At 41.9% G+C, this 19430-nt stretch overlaps 1 protein-coding gene across 1 annotated transcript in view; it reads right to left on the bottom strand.

Moving 5' to 3' along the window:
- The window catches only part of GRM7 (glutamate metabotropic receptor 7), a gene marked incomplete at its 3' end in the record, with an annotated part of 1084681 nt that overhangs the window by 123697 nt on the left and 941554 nt on the right, over window positions 1–19430 (bottom strand). The window contains exon 16 of the mRNA XM_079934350.1: window positions 378–1313. Coding sequence (XP_079790476.1) covers window positions 378–1313 — 936 coding nt within the window. The remainder of the gene's footprint in view (window positions 1–377; window positions 1314–19430) is intronic.

The following is a 19430-nucleotide window of genomic DNA, read 5'->3' as shown; positions in this document are numbered from 1 at the left end:
CAGATTGGATTATGTTATACTGCATAATCTCTTGCTACATTGCATCACTCTCTGATCAGTTGACTTGAAAAGTCTATACCTCTGGTTGGTTTCCAGTGGAATGACTGTATTGGATTGGCCAAAAAGTTCGTTCGGGTTTTGGGTACGATGTCACAGAAACATCCGGAAGAACTTTTTGGCCAACCCAATAGCACAGCCCAAGGCAGGTTCTGGACTTCTGTAGCACTGATGCCTATTAACTCAGGATTTGTCTGGTCTTGGGAATACCATTCTGCATTTTTAAAACCTCTTGCTCTATACAATCGATTTGGCTTCAATATTTTCAAAAAGGAACACATTTTTGAAACGCATGGTGTGCAGTGTGCATTTTCACTTACCTTTTCCGCCGACTGAGCGGTGCCAAAAAAAATAGGAATGAAGGCAAGCCAGACTATACATGTTGTGTACATGGTGAATCCAATGGGCTTGGCTTCATTAAAATTCTCTGGGACACCCCGAGTCTTGATGGCATACACAGTACAGGTGACCATGAGAAGAATGCTATATCCCAAGGAGCAGATAATCTGGAGATCCGTAATGTCACATTTGAGAACTCCCCGGGCCTGCTCAGGGTTCATTGTCTTATGTTCATCATAGTCTATGATGATGTTGGGTGGGTCAACACCAAACCAAATGAAAACACCTAGAAGCTGAACTGATATTAAACTAGAAGTGATCGCCAGCTGTGATGTTGGGCTTATGAGTCTGGGAGCTGTCACTGACTTCTTGCCCTGTTCGAATATGCGATAAATCCGATTGGTTTTTGTCAAAAGGGCTGCATAACTGATGCACATACCCAAGCCCAAGAAAACTCTCCGGAAAGAACACACTGCCACGTCAGGTTTGGCTATCATCAGGAAAGTGATGATGTAGCAAAGAAAGATGCCCGTCAACAGAACATAGCTCAGTTCCCGCCCAGATGCCCGGACGATGGGAGTGTCATTGTAGCGGATGAAAGTGGCCATGACAAATATAGTGGCGATGATCCCCAACATGGCGAGGAAGACAGGGATGACGGCCCAGGGGGAGTGCCACTCCAGTTTGATGATGGGGATATCCTGGCAGCCGGTTCGGTTTTCATTGGGTCGCTGGTCGTAGGGGCAATGCTGGCATGTCATCTCATCAAACTGGTACTGGTAGCCATCGCAAGGCTCACAGGTCCAGCAGCAAGGAGTTCCCTTCTGTGTCTTCTTTCGTTGCCCAGGCTTGCATGGCAGTGTACACACTGACGGCGGGATCTCCCGGAGTCCTTTACCCCACTGCATGTCCTCTATCTGCAACAAGAAATAAGAAGGTGCAACAGGTAGATTAGTTAAGAGGAAAGAAAAAGACCAATAACAACAAACAGTAATGATAACAACATGTGAGACTTGACAAGGTAAAGTAACCCCCAGCTGTAGGAGCTACAACCAAGATTCAACCCCACACCATTTCACTGTAGCATCCTCAGTCTTCACCACTGTAGACTGTGCCAGACATGCCGGATTTGAAGAATTCCCTGTGGTAGCTATTGGAAATGCAGATTCCCTGTTCCCACCCTAGACCCTCCGTTCCCACCCTAGACCCCCCCAAATAAGAATATCCTGAAAAGGAGCCTTTGGATCTTCATTTTCAACAGGTTCTCAGAGGATTCTTAGGATTAGATAAAGTCAGAAACTACTGACGTGCTCTCTACTGCCGCCTCCTGGGTAATAAGTGCAAATGTCCCAAATTAAGTTAAAAAATCTCAAGTAACGCGAAAAGCTATATTCATTTCCCTTATTAGATGCTTTTGTTTTTTTTAATTGTTTTTAAATTATTTTGGAGGATATTGCAGTGCTAACCTCCTTTTCTAAAATTCTGTAGGCATCACTGCCATTTTCATTGAGAAATTTTGAAGCAAATGAACCTATTCTATTTATCACAGAGGAGTGATAAGGTTCATTATTGAAAGTTTTAATTGTAGTTAACGAAGCATTTGATAAGAAAGTAATATGGTCTGGAAACCTTTCAAGATGAGCCATGTACCTATTTGGAGATGAAATTTAAACTAAAACACTATATCCTGGAGGAGGATGAACGTGTGCTTGCTTATTCAGAATATTGGCTTTCTGGAGGGGAATTCATAATTAACAGTTTTCTGAGAAATAATGGCATCAGAAACAAAGAAGAACTTTATTACGGGGCTGATATCTCATCTTTTCCAGCACAGCATCTATTCTTTTTTTCCTGATATCAGTTCCTCACTTTTTTTTTTTTTTCCTATGTACTTTCTGTGAGATGGGATTTACACGGAAACTCCAGGGGTGACAAGCAAGACCCAGGCTGGGCCAATTAGGATAGTGCGTCGTTCTCAAGCTTGAGTCCACATTAGAATCACTTGGAGGTGTTTTTACAACCCAGCGTGCTGAACCCCACTCTCAGATTTTCTGATTCACTGGGACTAGGATGGGGCCCGAGAGTATATATTTCTAACAAAATCACAGATGGTGTTGCTGGAGATTCTCTAGTCATCACACTTTGTCAACCACTGATACATTCCAACCTCCTAGCCCCAGAGACTGGGTCAGGGATGGGGTCATTACAGAATGGCACGACATTTAACTTCACGGCTTTTACAGAGATTACGTAGGATGAAAATCTTTGTTTCTGCTGGATTTGCAGGTTCCAGGATGTAAGGATGCTGGTGCTCATGGCTATAAAGAGGAAGTTATTTCTCAGAGGAAGAAGCCAATATCAAGGAAAGCGGAGTAGAGAATTGAAGAGAAAGATTACTGATAAGCCTGTTTAAGCTCCTGGTAACGGCTCTGCCTGAAGCAGGTTTTCCCTATATTGTGTCATTATGTGACTCAGTAAACTGCTATGCTGAAGTACTTTGAATTGCATTTCTCTTACTTGTAACCAAGGGTCCTGAAAAATATACCTACTAAATGAATAATTTTAGTATCTACGTGTTGCAAAAGATGTACTTAAAAAATACACGAATACATTCCAATGGACAAATCTGGCTGATACTCCCCATATCTAGTTAATCAAATTTTTAAGATATGTGAACAAAAATATAGGTTAGAAAGATACTGGAAAGTCTTAACTATTTTTATTGATTGATTGATTGATTGATTGATTGATTGATTTGGCTGTGTTTGGTCTTCGTTGCTGTGTGCGGGCTTTCTCTATGTTCGGGGAGTGGGGGCTACTCTGTTGTGGTGTGAGGCTTCTCACTGTGGTGGCTTCTCTTGTTGCAGAACACGGGCTCTACATGCAGCATGCGGGCTTCGGTAGTTGTGGCACACGGGCTCAGTAGTTGTGGCTCAGAGGCTTAGATGCTCCGCGGCATGTGGGATCTTCCCAGACCATGGATCAGAACCCGTGTCTCCTGAATTGGCAGGCGGATTCTTAACCACTGCACCACGAGGGAAGTCCCTGAGCCTTTTTTAAATGCATACTTTTAAGACATAAGGGGGGGAACTAATTTATTGCTCAGTGGAATTGGAATGCTCTGTTAAAACAGGATGCAGTGTATAGCAAGGTGTGATGATTCCATCAAAACTTGAATGAGAACTACATTCAACATCTGAATCAAATGTAGTTAACTCTGGGGAAAAGAACGGCTCAAGGATTAAACTTTATAAAATATTATAACCTTCTAGTGATTGAATTTAAACTTTAATCAGAGACCCAAGTATCTTTGGATGACTCCTATGAACTCATCTGCCTGAGCACAAAGCCCAAGTCAGCACTAATAAATCTAACCAGATATAAAACATAATCATTTCTTTCTCAACATCATCATTTTTGCACCAGTAGGTCATTGTCAGCCATCCCAAAGTCATAAAATTAAGGAAATAATTTGTAATAAGGGAGAAAAAGACATGCATTAACTTTATAAACGTCCAATTTCAAGAAGTTGGAACCTAAAACATTGCTATTATTAACACAAATGTTTCAAAATATCAAAGTAAAAGGCCCTACACATGGTTAGGAAGAAAGACTAACAAAAAAACTTACAAATAAATATCATTAGCTAAACTTGAGATCACCTGATTCCAACACGAGTGGGAACTAATATACCATATGATTAAACTTAAGCTATGGAATAGATGTAGGGCTCATACAAATATAAAAACAAATTATCATTATATGTAATATTTTACAGCCAATTTCATATGTTGCCAGCTTGCAATCCCCCCTCACCACAAATAAAATGGTCAGCAATGCTGAACAGCTTTTTTTCTCAACTTAACCAAATGTATACAACAGCTATAACCACAAACATTACATTGACTACTTAATTTGTTTTCAATTTTCATTTAAAGTAGATCTCAACTCAATTTAATTGTATATATTAAAGCAACAAAGTTGCTTCTTGCTCCAAATGAACAGAAGTCTAATTTACTTGCTTTGCCAACAAAAATCATTATTTATTGAAAATATTATTTATGTTCCATAAAGGTACCAACTAACCTTTAAGAGCTCCAGTAAGTGAGAATTTTGTTAAAGTGACACATATGATTTGTGTATATCTTTACCTATCCACACAAATTTAGTGCCTTGTTTCCTAAGAAGAAACAGCTGCAAATGACCACGGGCACCTATTTTTTTTAAAGAGGGTAACAATTTAGGGTTTTGAAAAATTAACTGTAATGTCAATTGACTTTGTCAAAAGGCTAGAAGGAATGCAAATTTCAAGTTTGTTCTAAACTCTGCAACAAAACTGTGTTTTATTTAGTTAGCTGGAAAGCCAAAGTTAAATTGCAGAAAGATGTAAAAAATTAATCAATAGAAATCTCAATAAAAGTGTGTCAGGAGAAGGGGGACATCTCACGCCCGGTGCCCACAGCTGAACCCAACAGGAAGAAGATTCCTCTTCCTTGGAAGGACTCGACCAATGAAAAGCCATGAACCTTTTACTATTGCCCTCCAACTTCCTTTTCCCCTCTACAAAAGTGTTCTCCTTTCCTTGCTGTGAGGGGTCTTGCATGTGGCTTGCCACGGTTTCAGACCCGAATTGCAATTCTCTTGCTGATCTCAAGTAAACCCATCTTTGCTGGAGCAATATATGTCAGTCTATTTATTTCAGGTCAACAAAGATTAGGAAAAAGGCTAGGATGTTTACCATCGTCTTCTTTAGAAGATACAGTTCTAAATTCCCTGATAAGAATGCATTTTCTTCCTGGACATCCCAAGTTTATGGTTATTGGATACTGGATCAGCTCAGTACCTGGCTCATGGCAAAGCACTGTTGAGATCTCAGCCCTTGGCAAGAGAATACACCTGTAAAGCTAGTATCATCAATTAACACCATGCATGGCACATAGATTTTATGGATAAGTGAATCAATGGTTTAAAAAAGAGAAAAATAGGGAATTCTGGCCAATGAAAGCAAAAATAAGCCTTTTGTGGAGTCCTAGGAAAGCGTTCTCCACTCTTTAAAGTAGAGACACAAAGAAGAGAGATGCTGTCTTCAGCCTTTGATGTGTTGCAAATGTGATAGATGGAGCTGCAGCAGCCATTCTGCCACCACGAAGAGACAAGCTGAAGGAACAAAGCTGATATGCTGAGGATAGTAAAACAAAAACAGAATTTGTATCTTTGATGCTCTAAGAGTAACTTTCTAGGCTCAACATGGAGCCATTCCTGTATGGGGTGCCACGTCCGTAAGCCAAAACTAAGATAACTTTCACATTCCTGTGAACAAGTTTCACTGGAACAGAAATGCAGTACATCTACATCTACAGCCAATCTCCAAAGGCTAAGTCAACTCAGGGGCTTCTCACCCCAAAAAGGGTTGACTATGTGGGCCCAGCCCATCAGATAATTTTTATATGTCTTTTCCTTATTCTTTATCCTATGAGAGCTTTCAGCTTTCCACCCCATTTTGCAGTTCTCTGAAAGAAGACTGTCCACAAAATGTTAAATAAGGTGTGTCTGTACTGCCTAAATTGTCTTCTTTAATCATTTATTTTAACAGTGGCAATTTTTTTTTTTTTTTTTTTTTTTTGCGGTACGCAGGCCTCTCACTGTTGTGGCCTCTCCCGCTGCGGAGCACAGGCTCCGGACGCGCAGGCTCAGTGGCCATGGCTCACGGGCCCAGCCGCTCCGCGGCATGTGGGATCTTCCCGGACCGGAGCACGAACCCGTGTCCCCTGCAACGGCAGGCAGACTCTCAACCACTGCGCCACCAGGGAAGCCCCAACAGCGGCATCATTTTGTCAACCAAATGAACCAACACTGGTACCACCCTACCCTGACCTGCGAACATGAAACAATAAACTTCCCTTGGTTAACCAATACCTCATGGGTAGCCCACTACTTGCAGTCAAACATTCTAACACACTCTTTCTTGTTTCTGCAGCTGGTACGTGAAGGCCTGAGACTACTGGACAGTTCGGCAATAATTCAAGTTCTTGCGTGGGTAGTAGAGAGTTCCAGGAGGAAAGGAAACTTGTGAATCACACGTGATCGGATACACTTGTCTTTGTCTCCTGAAAGCACTCAGAAAAGAGGGCGGTAAACACCTGGACTCAAAAAAATCAGCTGTGACTCCACTGCTTCAGGCTCAGACAGAATGAAAAAGGACCTGTCAGCTAAAGTTCTTTAGCACATGTGTTTGGCAAGGAAAAACTGGGGTCTGGCTCTAGCAGAGAAAGCTATTCCACCGGGGACGCGCAAACCTTATAATCACTGGAATTTTAAAATAAAACCCAATGAGTTGCTGTCTTACTGCCAAATGCAGGAATCAAACAGAGAGGATTTTTATAAACACTGTTCAGTGCATCCATTTTTATCTAGAAGACATCTTCTCTCTGAAGGAAAACTGTGTCACTGCAGGGATATTTTCCCCAGTGAAGTTTCATTTGCATTTTCCAGCGCACACTCTGTAGAGCGAGCTGGCTGGTGCTTTTGTTGCATAATTCTTTGCAACAGCATCATTTTAACTTACTAAAACCTTAATAGAATGAGCTAATTTAACAAGAGCTTTCTTATTAAACACCATTTGTTCATTAAAATATATTTGTCCTGGCTAATTTATGAAAAAAATCTTTTCAGGAAAAATGCACAAGGATGCTGGATTTCTAATACTAGAAAAGAACCAGGTTTAGGTTCCGGTGGGGAGTGGGTAAGGTAGAATGGCTTTACAAGGAATTTTGTAGTATCTCAATGTCTTTTTTCTTTTTTCTTTTTTAAGCCTCAGCCCCGATTGTTAAATTTTAGGCAGCAGGACTGGACTATAAAACAGAATTTCGGGACTGCTATAAATGCACTTAATTCAAATTCTACTTATTCAAAATTTGGAATTATTTGTACAATTCATCGTGTTTAATATACTCTAGGAAGAAAGTACCATACACTTTCTTCATTAAACTGTATATAAAAGATTGTACATAAAAGAGTACATAATTGACTAGTTCTTAACTACGGTAGTCCCTGGGCACCCATGGAGGGATTTAGAGCTTCATCTCACTGTAAGGCACCTCGAGGTCCAAGATGTGGACAGCTCTGTACTGCTACTAAGACCTTTTTCTTTAAAAAATTTTTACTGAACTATAGTTACAACGTTGTGTTAATTTCTTCTGCACAGCAAAGCAACTCAGCTATATGTGTATATATATATATATATATATTCTTTTTCATATTCTTTTCCATTATGGTTTGTCACAGGATATTGAATATACTTCCCTGTGCTGTACAGTAGGACCTTGTTGTTTATCCATTCTGTATATAAGAGTTTGCCTCTGCTAACCCCAAACTCCGATTCCTTCCCTCCCCTCCCCCCCACCCCTTGGCAATCAGAAGTCCGTTCTCCGCGTGACTCTGTTTCTGTTTTATGGATATGTTCATTTGTGTCATATCTTAGGTTCCACACATAAGTGATTTCATATGGCATTTGTCTTTCTCTTTCTGACTTAATTCGCTTAGTATGCTAATCTCTAAGTCTATCCATGTTGCTGCAAATGGTATTATTTCATTATTTTTAATGCCTGAGTAATATTTCATTGGATATATATATATGTATATTTATATATATGTATGTATTGAATACACACACACACACACACACCATCTTCTTTAGCCATTCCTTTGTTCATGGACACTTAGGTTGTTTCCATATCTTGGCTATTGTGAATAGTGCTGCTATGAACACAGGGGTGGATGTATCTTTTCCAATTATAGTTTTGTCTGGGTATATGCCCAGGAGTGGGATTGCTGGATCATAAGGCAGCTCTATTTTTAGTTTTTTGAGGAACCCTCCATACTGTTTTCCATGGCGGCTGCACCAATTTACATTCCCACCAACAGTGTAGGAGGGCTCCCTTTTCTCCACACCCTCTCCAGCATTTGTTATTTGTATACTTTTTAATGATGGCCATATGACGGGTGTGAGGTGGAACCTCACTGTAGCTCTGATTTGCATTTCACTGATAATTAGCGACGTTGAGCATCTTTTCATGTGCCTCTTGGCCATCTGTACGTCTGCTCTGAATTAAGACCTGTTTTTGAATTATGCCAGCGGCTCCCAAACTTGACTGCACGTTTCAATCGCTTGGGGATCTTCTAAAAATTCCAATTAGGCAGCAGGGTGTTTGAAAGCTCCTCTGGTCATATGTAGACAAGTATGAGAAAGAATGAACTAAACTCTCTGAAGGGCTGGAATTTAGGAGAAAATATTTGCTTTGTTTAGAGAATCTATTGACTGCAGGCTTCTATTCTTGACCTTAGGATGCACTAGCTCTCATTAAAAGTCCGAGAAGGTCACCTAAAATTCTCAGTTATACTCTTATGGTTTAATGGGAAAGTATGGCGCTGTAGTGGAATTATAAATTTTCACAGTTCAGGGAGGTCTCCAGACTTATATTTCATAATGTCATTGGCTAAACAACTTAAAATGCCTAGAAAGGCTCAGCCCATAAAGCAAACAACTGATGTGAGAGTCAAAGAGTGCTTCTCCTGAAAACAAAGTCTAAAGGAACACAAAATAAATTACGTGTCCATGCAAATACATATGGAATTATACATCAAGAGTAGACTTCATTAGTAGTTCTGCCAAAATGATCTGCATTTACTCTTTCTTGTTTTGTTTTGTTTGTTTATTTATTTTTGGCTGTGTTGGGTCTTCGTTGCTGTGCGCGGGCTTTCTCTAGTTGCGGCGAGGGGGGTCTACTCTTTGTTGAGGTGCACAGGCTTCTCATTGCGGTGGCTTCTCTCGTTGCAGAGCACAGGCCCTAGGCGCACAGGCTTCAGTAGCTGTGGCACGTGGGCTCAGTAGTTGTGGCTTGTGGGCTCTAGAGCACAGGCTCAGTAGTTGTGGCACACGGGCTTAGTTGCTCCGTGGCATGTGGGATCTTCCTGGACCAGGGCTTGAACCCGTGTCCCCTGCATTGGCAGGCGGATTCTTAACCACTGCGCCACCAGGGAAGCCCTGCATTTACTATTTCAATGCTTGCGTTTTCCTTAAGTACAAGGGGAAAGGCGGGTGGTATTTATTAAATTTGCATAATTAAAAGCTCCCAGACCGATTGAACAGTTTGCCCCCAAAGTAATTCTACATTTCTTTCTTTATCACACCTTTTTCTATACCTCTAACTAAAAAAGGGTTATCTTTACTTGGCTTCAGATCTTCCTTTTATTTTTTTTTTAATTTTATTTTTTCCAGAAGAATCAGGACAGCCTTCTGGGGAACCTTCAAATTTTCACAATGTTGATGCTTTTTCAAAATTACCATATACTCAGTTGGCCAAACAATACATATCTGCTGACACCAGTTAGCTAACTCTTTCAGAAACAAAACTGCCAGAAGAGCCGTCTCCTTATCATGTGCACGTTACCTACAAATCATCTCTTATCTAGTCCCCGCCTGGGGACACAGTTCCCTAAATGATGCTTACCGATCAAACATTAGGTATTTAATCTTGCTTGAATTATTAAAAACATTTGAAAGTAGTTTTTTAAAGCACGGATTTAAGAATAATTTACAATGTAAACGTATTCACATGGATGCCTCAAAAATACCTCAAATAAACTTGTTCAAAACTGAATTCACGATCTTCACCGTGAATTGGCAAACTATGGCCCCCAGTGCGCCGAATCCTGCCCACCACCTGATTTCATAAATACAGTTTTCCTGGGACATCACCACACTGTTCATTTACATATTGCCTCTAGCCGATTTTAGGCTACATTGGTAGAACTGAGTAGTTGTGAATGCATGGCCCGCAAAACCTAACCTATTTACTATCTGGCCCTTTACAGAAAACACTGGCTGACTCAGAGGCAATGACAAAGAAGGACAAAGCCCTAGCGCATGGCAGCTTTATCAATCCATGAACCAGAAGCTGTGTCATCGCTGACATCTTCCTTTCTTTTGGTCCCCACCCCTTCCCCCCATATCTAAGTGACCAACAACTTGTGCTGGGTTTCCCTCTTGCAATCACTTACATTAATTATTTTATCCAGCAAACTATATATTAAGTAAGGTTACTGGGTGCTGGATCCCGTTTTAATTGTCGGGAGCAAAAGAGACAGAAACGAACGCCTTAGAGAAATGAATCCTCTTTTCTCACCTGTTATCACACCTCCTCTGCAAAAGCTTTCTATGCGGTTTCTTCACCTCTCTTTCCTGCTGGCCTTTCCCTAATCCCATCCTCTGCACCAGAGCCAGGAGGATGCTTCAGCATGGAGATGTGATCACGTCACCTTTTTTGCTTAATTCTTCAGTGGCTTCTTATTGCTCTTTAGCCTCCTAGCTGAGCATCGTCTCAAAGGGACACACACCAGGTGGCTTCTCTCTCCTGGCTCTATGAGTCCCAGGAAGCACCCTGCCCCACGGTGGCTTCTGTGCTGTAACTAGCTGCTCAATACCTCTTCCGCTTACCAGACACTTGCTCAGGATGCCCCACACTCACTGGGTTGGTTCCTCCTTTTATAACCTCTCAAGGATCCCTCCTCAAAGAATTTAACACCATTTGTGATTGTGCAGATATGTGACTCATGAAAATCTGTCTCCCAGCTCCTCTGTAAACCCAGTGATTTCAGAGCTTCCATCCATTTTACTCAATGCTGGAAACCCAGAATCTGAGAGGGGAATCAAGAACACTGGCAGGTGAAAGAGGTGAGAGAAAAGACTGACCACTACTGTAGAAACGATTTTCCCCCGGCCAAAACTGGAGTTTAACTGTAAGTGGAGTTGATCAAAGGATCCATAAGGACTCACGTGAGTCTCCTCTATTTGTTGGTCATTTAATACACATCTAAAGAATGGAAGTTTATATGTGGAATGTCCTCGGCATTTGGAGAGAAGAAAGGGAATTAAATCTGGAGCACCAAGTTGCTAGGTAGTGGAAACACGAACATAGCTCACACACCACGGGGAGCCAGAACAATCGCCTGCAGCCAGGGACAGAAGTGGATTTCAATAGGTCCCTGACCGCTCTCTGAACATTCTCCACCGGTAAACTTAGCTACAGCTCAAAATAGAAAGAACACGAGCTAGGAAGTCAGCCTTTCCTGGGTTCAAAGACTGGCTTCGTCACCGCCAGGCAGTATGACCCAAGGCAAGTCAACCATGTGAAGCGTGTTTCCCTAGCTTATTTGTTATGAATGACATGCATTGTGACAAAGGAGACAGCATGTGTAAGGTGTGTGTCTGAGACATCGTAAGTGCCTAATTATTAATTTTTACTGGAATATTTTATGCCTGCAGCGATCAACGTAAGTCTAATTAATCCAGGCAAAAACTTAAAGATGGCTATTGTCAGGCCTCCCCTCTCTCTTGAGCTCTGATTCTTCCAGCCACATATTATCAGCAACTAATGCTGTAGTGGCATTTCAGACTCTACATATCTAAAACTAGAAGTACCGCCTTCCTTCCCGTTTTCTAGATCTCTCCACCCACCCTCCAACCTGTCCTGCTATACCAGAGGAGTTAATAACATGAGCCTTGGACTCAGACAGACATGGGTTCAAATCCTAGCAGAGTGACACTGGCCAAGTCATATTTTTTGTTTTTAAATTCTTATTGGAGTTGCTTTACAATTTTGCGTTAGTTTCTACTCTACAGCAAAGTGAATCATCCATACGTATACAATATTCCCTCTTTTTTGGATTTCCTTCCCATTTAGGTCATCACAGAGCACTGAGTAGAGTTCCTGCTGCTATACAGTAGATTCTCATTAGTTATCTATTGTGTACCTAGTATCAGTAGTGTATATACGTCAATCCCCATCTCCCGATTCATCCCATCCTCCCCTTTTCCCCTTGGTATCCAGACGTTTGTTCTCTACGTTTGTGTCTCTATTTCTGCTTTGTAAATAAGATCGACTCTACCAATTTTTTCAGATTCCAATATATGCATTAATATATGATATTTGTTTTTCTCTTTCTGACCTACTTCACTCTGTAGGACAGTCTCTAGGTCCATCCACATCTCTACAAATGACCCAATTTTGTTCCTTTTTATGCATGAGTGATATTCCATTGTATATATGTAGCACATCTTCTTTATCCATTCTTCTGTTGATGGACATTTAGGTTGTTTCCATGTCCTGGCTATTGTAAATAGGGCTGCAATGAACTTTGGGGTGCATGTGTCTTCTTGAATTATGGTTTTCTCTGGGTATATGCCAGCAGTGGGATTGCTGGGTCACATGGTAGCCAAGTCATTTAAGCTCTCTGAACCTTATTATTATTTTTTTCAACTGTGAAATGCACGTAGCAATGATTACCTCCTAGAATTGAAACCGAGCAGGACCCTGTGGGGCTTCTGGGCACAAAAGCCTTTCTGTGTCCCCTTCCCTGAGTTCCAAAGGGCAGGTTCAAACCGTTGCTAATCAGGGAAGGTGGGGGTGGGGGGGGGATGCAGAGACCAGGGAGGAACGGCCAAGAAACAATGGTGCAGCCTTGGGGCGGGGACCTGGTCCCCCTTCAAGGGACACACATAACAATATCTTTGAGCTCTTCTGCAGAACTAAAATCCCCACCAAATGGAAGGTGTTAACTACTTGATGAAGCACTCTTCATATCAGAGAAGGTCACAGTTGGCCCCGTCATCACCTGATGCCAGGTGGCCCTTATCAACAACCCCGCCCCTTGACTATAATACCCCTCACAAACCCACCCCCGTTAGGACACACAGTTCTGAGGGCATTAGCCCACTGTGGCCCCCTTTGCCTGGCAAAACAATGAAGCTATTCTTTTCTACTTCACCCAATACTCTGTCTCTAAGACTTAATTCGGTGTCGGGGTACAGAGGCCAGATTTGGCTTCAGAATTACTGAGAAAATGAATGTATGTGAAGCGTGTAGTCTGGCCCATAGTAAAACCTTAATGAGTTTTATCTACTGCAATTGTTATTAGCGACTGTACCGTCATCTTTGACGCCTCCTCCACCTTGCTCCCCTCAACAAATAGCAAAGTTTGTTCCAATCTTCTCCATAAACCTCTTTCTTCTTTGTCCCCAAACATTGCTCTATTAAAGTTATCATTATCCTGTCCTCTCAGTTACTCTCTTTGCTGTCAGTTTTCCCTGTCGGTTCTTATTCCTCTCCTCTGCTTTATTTCTCTACATTGTTAAGTTACCATCCGAAATTAAACATCCGGGTGGTTACTTCTGTGTTCAGCTCCCTCCATGTGAAGAGATCACATTTATGTTGTTTCCTTATGTCCACCCTATGCCTAGAAGAGCGGCTCACAGATGCTATTTGTCATGAAGTTGCCAGGGCGGCTTCTTGGAAGGCGAGTGTGGTTCTACTGCACCTTCATCAACCTCCAGCCCCACCCATACCCATCTTTCTTCTAGCAAAGGGCACTGCTTGCGCTTCCCTTCAATACCCTATGGTTCCCTATTTGCATTATTGAGTTTATACTCATCCTTTTAGCTGTCATGCTTTTCCCCTAATTCTGCAACCATTCAAATAACCCAAATCTTCTCTGAAGCCTCCAGGCTGGAAATGCCGTCTCCCTCTGTTGACATCTCTCAGCATTTTATCTGTGCTAGTCTCCTGCCTCTTCTGCTTCCACTGGGAAAACTGGGGCTATTATGCATTTGTTTAAATGCTCAACAGAGCCTAAAAGATGGAATGAAACTTGGACAAATTCTATTCCAAGAAAAAACATAAAGGGATACACCCTTAGACAATGCCTTCTTTTAGTGCCCGTGAATGCTCCTTATTCTTCCTTTTTGTTTGAGCCTCCCAACTCTGACTTGCTTAAATATGACAAGCTATACAAGCAAGAACAACAGAAGTCCTCATATCTCTGCTACTAAATCTTCTTTTTTAATCCGTGCAGCCATTCATCTTAGGTTTGCACACTCCAGACAACTTGCAAATTGCTTTTCACCCACTCACGTGGGGTGAGTCATGCTCTCTGCCAGGTAAATGGGGAAGAATGCTGATCAGTTAGTTTACCCTCTGAGACAAGAAGAGCTTTTCATTTTCTGTTTTCTTTTCCCTCCTTTCTATTTTTCTATTCTCAGCCTCCGAATCTCTTGCTTCCCTTTGCTGAACTAGAGGATAGAAATTGTTTTCATACAGATTATTTAGCATCATTATCCCCCATTTCATTCTGATGAATACGAGCCCTGCAACATAATCTTTTGAACACAGAAAACCACATGGTTCAGTATCACGATGTCAGGGGAGCCACAGTGCATATTAGTTTATTAAAGACCCTGAGAAGTAATGCTATTAAGGAGAGATCATGCTTTGATTTAAGACAGTGCTTTCTAATTCTTTGGAGTTCAGAACAAATAATTCTTTCCCCTGTTGTAACATTTATTATCTCAACATACTGCGGAATCTGTATCCCTCCAGTAACACTGTAGAAAACACTGACATTGGTTAACTAATATTTTGATTGGAATTCTAGCATTGCCTTTCAGATCTTTTCCCTTCTTGGACTAGTGTAACCTGTGGGGTCATGGAAAGTCAGAGAACACTAGTTCGGTTGTCAACTCTCAGAACACTAGCTGGATCGTCTTGGGCTTCTGTGCGGCTTAATTTTCTCGCCAGTAAAATGGAGTTGTTGGAGAATCAAATCTGATTGCATATATGAGAGTGTGTTAAAGACAGTGATATCCAATTAAAATAGGTATTTTAATTTCTTCCTTCTAACTTTCATTATAAGAAGCAGCTCTTACTTCATGCGGTTTTCAGGTTTCTCTTGGCCACTGCCTCCACGCCTTTGTTCATGCAGCCTCTGCTGACTGGCACACCCTCTCCCCTACTCAGGTTATCAACACTGAGCCAGACATGTCCTGCTTGTGAACACCTGGTGAGCCAAACTGAAAAGCTAACCTCTGTTTTATAGAGAAATGGGTTACTGCTCTCTACAGACTGAGCGTAAATCCGTAAGTCTTGTTTCAGAGCACATGCTGTCCAGTGATGAGTTGGACAATCATCTCTTTCACAAACACCTCCAGGTTAATCCAAGGAAATAACTCAAATGGTTGGCTTAGCTGGCAGCTCAGATGTGGTGGACGTGATATATTTGGTTCAGTGGTCCTTTGGTACCCTTCAAACAACATTTAATTAGGTAGCCACCTACTGCCCCTGGATTCTGTCCCATGCCCTAAGGAATTTTGCAGAAAGCTGTTGAGATGCATTTGTGTTGACATCTATATCCACAGGTATACAAACAAAATTAGGCTATTTAAGAAGTGGAATATGTATATGTATAACTGATACACTTTGTTATAAAGCAGAAACTAACACACCATTATAAAGCAATTATACCCCAATAAAGATGTTAAAAAAAAAAAAGGAGTGGAGTCTACTGCCTTACGCATTTGGAAGTGCACAAAGCGAAGAGAGGAGTGGCCTCTCCAAACAGCACACGCTATGGAATGAATGTCTGTGTTTCCCCGCCCCCTCCAAATTCATATGCTGAAGTCTAATCCCAATTGTGATGGTGGGGAGAAGGGGCCTGTGGGAGGTGATTAGGTCTTAAGAGTGGAGCCCTCATGAGCAGGATTAATGCCCTTAGAAAGGGACTCCAGAAAACTCCCTCACCAATTAGGATACAGTGAAAACATGGCCATCTTATGAACCAGGTAGCAGGCTTCGCCAGGCACCGAATCTGCTGGTGTCTTGATTTTGGACTTTTGAGGTTCCCGAGCTGTGAGAAATTAATTTCTGTTGTAATAAGCCACACAGCCTATTGCATTGGGTAGTAACAGCCTGAATGGTCTAAGGCAGCCTATTTGTTTATTTTTACACTGAGAAGCTAGGTTATCTTAGGAAGGTGAGACAAATTAAGTGTTTATTTCATTCAGCTTATATTTCCAGGACCGCTGGAACACAAGGGAGATGAAAAGTGCTTTTTCATCAAGAAAAGTGCACACAGTCTACAGGGACTATGCTAGTCAGGAAGGACTTTTTATGCCAAGATTCTGAAGTAGATGTAGGTTGGCTTTCCTTACACCAACCTTCTCACATCCTCTTGTATTTCTCCCGTCTCATAATTCAGAGGCCATTTACTGAGCAGTTCCTGTGTTCCATGCACTACATTAAGCAATGGCTATACAGATAAGATAAACGATTATTTCCTTTCCCTCTAGAGGATCCTGGTGTCATGGTAGAAATATGCATGTAAACTCAGTAAAATGCAATAGAATTCAAAATACAACTGTGGCCCAAATGGTCCTTAAGCTGTCTTTTCTAGAATATTGGAGCAGAGTCTCTGAGGGTGATTAAGTGTTCTTTAGTGAGAGGAGATGGGGAAAAAACATTCAGGAAGAGTGAGAAACTTAAGGAAATCCAAGAAAGCACAAAAGCATTTGATTCAAGGATGGCAATGAGGATGAGGGGCTGTAAGTAGTTTAAGGTGAGTGCAAGGAAGGAATAAAGACGATAACGTTAGAGATACAGGTAGGTAACACTCATGGAATATCAGTTTGCTCATTTTAATTCAACAACCATTTCTCGGCCACCCAATGCACCAAGTGATATTCATTAGGATACAACTGTTAAACGGGTTGGGCAAGACTTCTTCAAGGAGCTCAGACTTACTGGGACAGCTGAAGCAACATTACAACAAATTAATAAACTATATATTGTAACAGGTGTCGAGCAGGAATGCAAATGCAAGGGCAACACCAGGGCATCTACTTTAAAAAGAAGATGAGAGAGGCAGAAAAGGTGACTTTTAAGCTGTGACCCGAACGGTGAGGAGATATGCATGGGAAGTAACAGGGCAGGTGCAAAGGCGCTGAGGCAGGGAAGACCTGGTGCGTTAGAACAGTGCTTCTCAAACTTGAATGTGCCAACAAATCCCCTGGACATCTTGTTAAAATGCAGATTCTGATTTAGTCAGCCTTGTGGGGGAGGGTGGACTTGAGATTCTGCACTTTTAACAAGCTCCCAGGTGATGATGCAGGTCTGGGGACCACATTTTAAGGGGAAAGTGTTGGAGGAACAAAATGTCAGAGGGTTTGTCCAGAGCTTTGTGGTGAGGGTGGAGAGGAAGAAATCCCATTGGGAAGGATACGGTTGGCAGCAGGCCTACAATTCACCTCCAACTTTACTTGGGGTGGGAGGAGGGTGAATGAGGGAGGACCTTCCAGAAATATAGAAGAAAGGTTGCTTGGTCAAATTTCCTTTTGCTGGGACTTCCCTGGTGGTCCAGTGGCTAAGACTCCATGCTCCTGATGCAGGGGACCCAGGTTCCATCCCTGGTCAGGGAACTAGATCCCTTATGCTGCAACTAAAGATCGCCCATGCAGCAGCAGAGATCCCAAGTGCCAACTAAGACCCGGTGCAGCCAAATAAATAAATAAGTATTAAAAATAAATACAGAAAAACACAAATTTCCTTTTGCTAACAATAGACCTCCTGGTGGACAAACAAATGGTGTATCCTAGCTTGAGATTTGGTATCTATGGAATGCTTCAGTGGGATGTACCTAGTCTGTTGATTCCCAGAAAAACATCATGAAGCTGTGTACCTAAGTTAAAAGTAATGATGCTTCATGGCCAAAACAGTTCTTACTTTTGTACATACACACATACAGTACTTCAAGATTTAATTTATCACTCTGGGCCAAAGTGTGACCTTAGGCAAGAGAGGACCTGAGGAATAATATTGGTACTTCCAGACCTCTGCCGACTTTGCCTGTGTCTCACAGCTATTTGTAACTCTGAAATTAGGAGTAAAACCTGTGACTGGGTGTTAAGGACTCAATAGTGTCCTCCCCAAATTCATACGTTGCAGTTCTAACCCGGCCCTCACCCTCAGAGTGACTGTTTGGAGACAGAGACTTACAGGAGATTATTAAGGTCAAAAGAGGTCATAAGGGTGGGGCCCAAATCTGACAGGACCAGCATCCTTATAAGAAGTGAAGAGTCACCAGGAGTATGTGTTCAAAGAAGAAGGGCCATGTGAGGACACAGCAAGAAGGTGGCGTCCACAAGCCACGAAGGAGGGGGTCTCACCAGAGACCCTTTTGTTTTCATTTCTGAATACCGGGTCCGTATTTTTACTTCCAAAACCTCTTGAGACCTAAAACTTCCCCAGAAAAAGTTTTATTTAGCTACAACCTATCAGAAAAGACTTTCATTTGTCAACAGTACAATTTTTATTATTGAACACTCACTCTATGCCAGGTATTGAATATACTCTATCCCTAAGCCTCATTAAAAATCATGCAAGGTAAGAATTATTCCCTGTACCCTGTGAATAAGGAAACTTTGGCTCAGGTATTTTTTTTTACATATTCATTTATTTATTTTGTTATTACTTATTTGGTTGTGCCAGGTCTTAGCTGCGGCAGGTGGGCTCCTCGGATCACGGTCTCCTTAGTTGTGGCACATGGGCTCCTTAATGGCATCTCAAGGGCTCCTTAGTTGCGGCTTGCCGGCTCCTTTAGTTGCAGCACGTGGGCTCCTTAGCTGTGGCATGTGAACTCTTAGTTGCGGCATGCATGTGGAATCTAGTTCCCTGACCAGCGATCGAACCCGGGCCCCCTGCATTGGGAGTCTTAACCACTGCGCCACTGGGGAAGTGCCAGGTTCAGGTATTCAGCGTCTGAGTCCATAAACTTTCTGTTTACATCTTGGTGGCTTTCAGGCCACAAAAATAATGGACTTAAAAAAAATGTATTTAGATACACATCTTCTAACAATTCAAGAGATGCATAATCACATACAATGAAAAGTTGGTCCCCTTTCCATTCTTGCCAACAACTTCCTGGAGGTAAACACTATTAGCAGTCTCTTGTACACGTTTTAGTGGATTTGTGAAAATATCTTCACTAATTGCATTGCTTAACGTTAATTTCCGCGCGCGCGCGTATGTGTGTGTGTGTGTGTGTGTGTGTGTTTCCAGGAGAGAGAAGAGACAAAAAAAAAAGAAGACAAGCTCCAAGGGGTTCAAAAAATCATTCATTAAATATTGATCCTGCTTGTTTCTAAGCATTGT

Source organism: Stenella coeruleoalba (assembly GCF_951394435.1).
Source record: "Stenella coeruleoalba genome assembly, chromosome: 10".
Taxonomy (NCBI): Eukaryota; Metazoa; Chordata; class Mammalia; order Artiodactyla; family Delphinidae; genus Stenella; species Stenella coeruleoalba.
The sequence above is the reverse complement of the archived record's forward strand: the minus strand, read 5'-3'. Positions and strand labels throughout refer to the sequence as shown.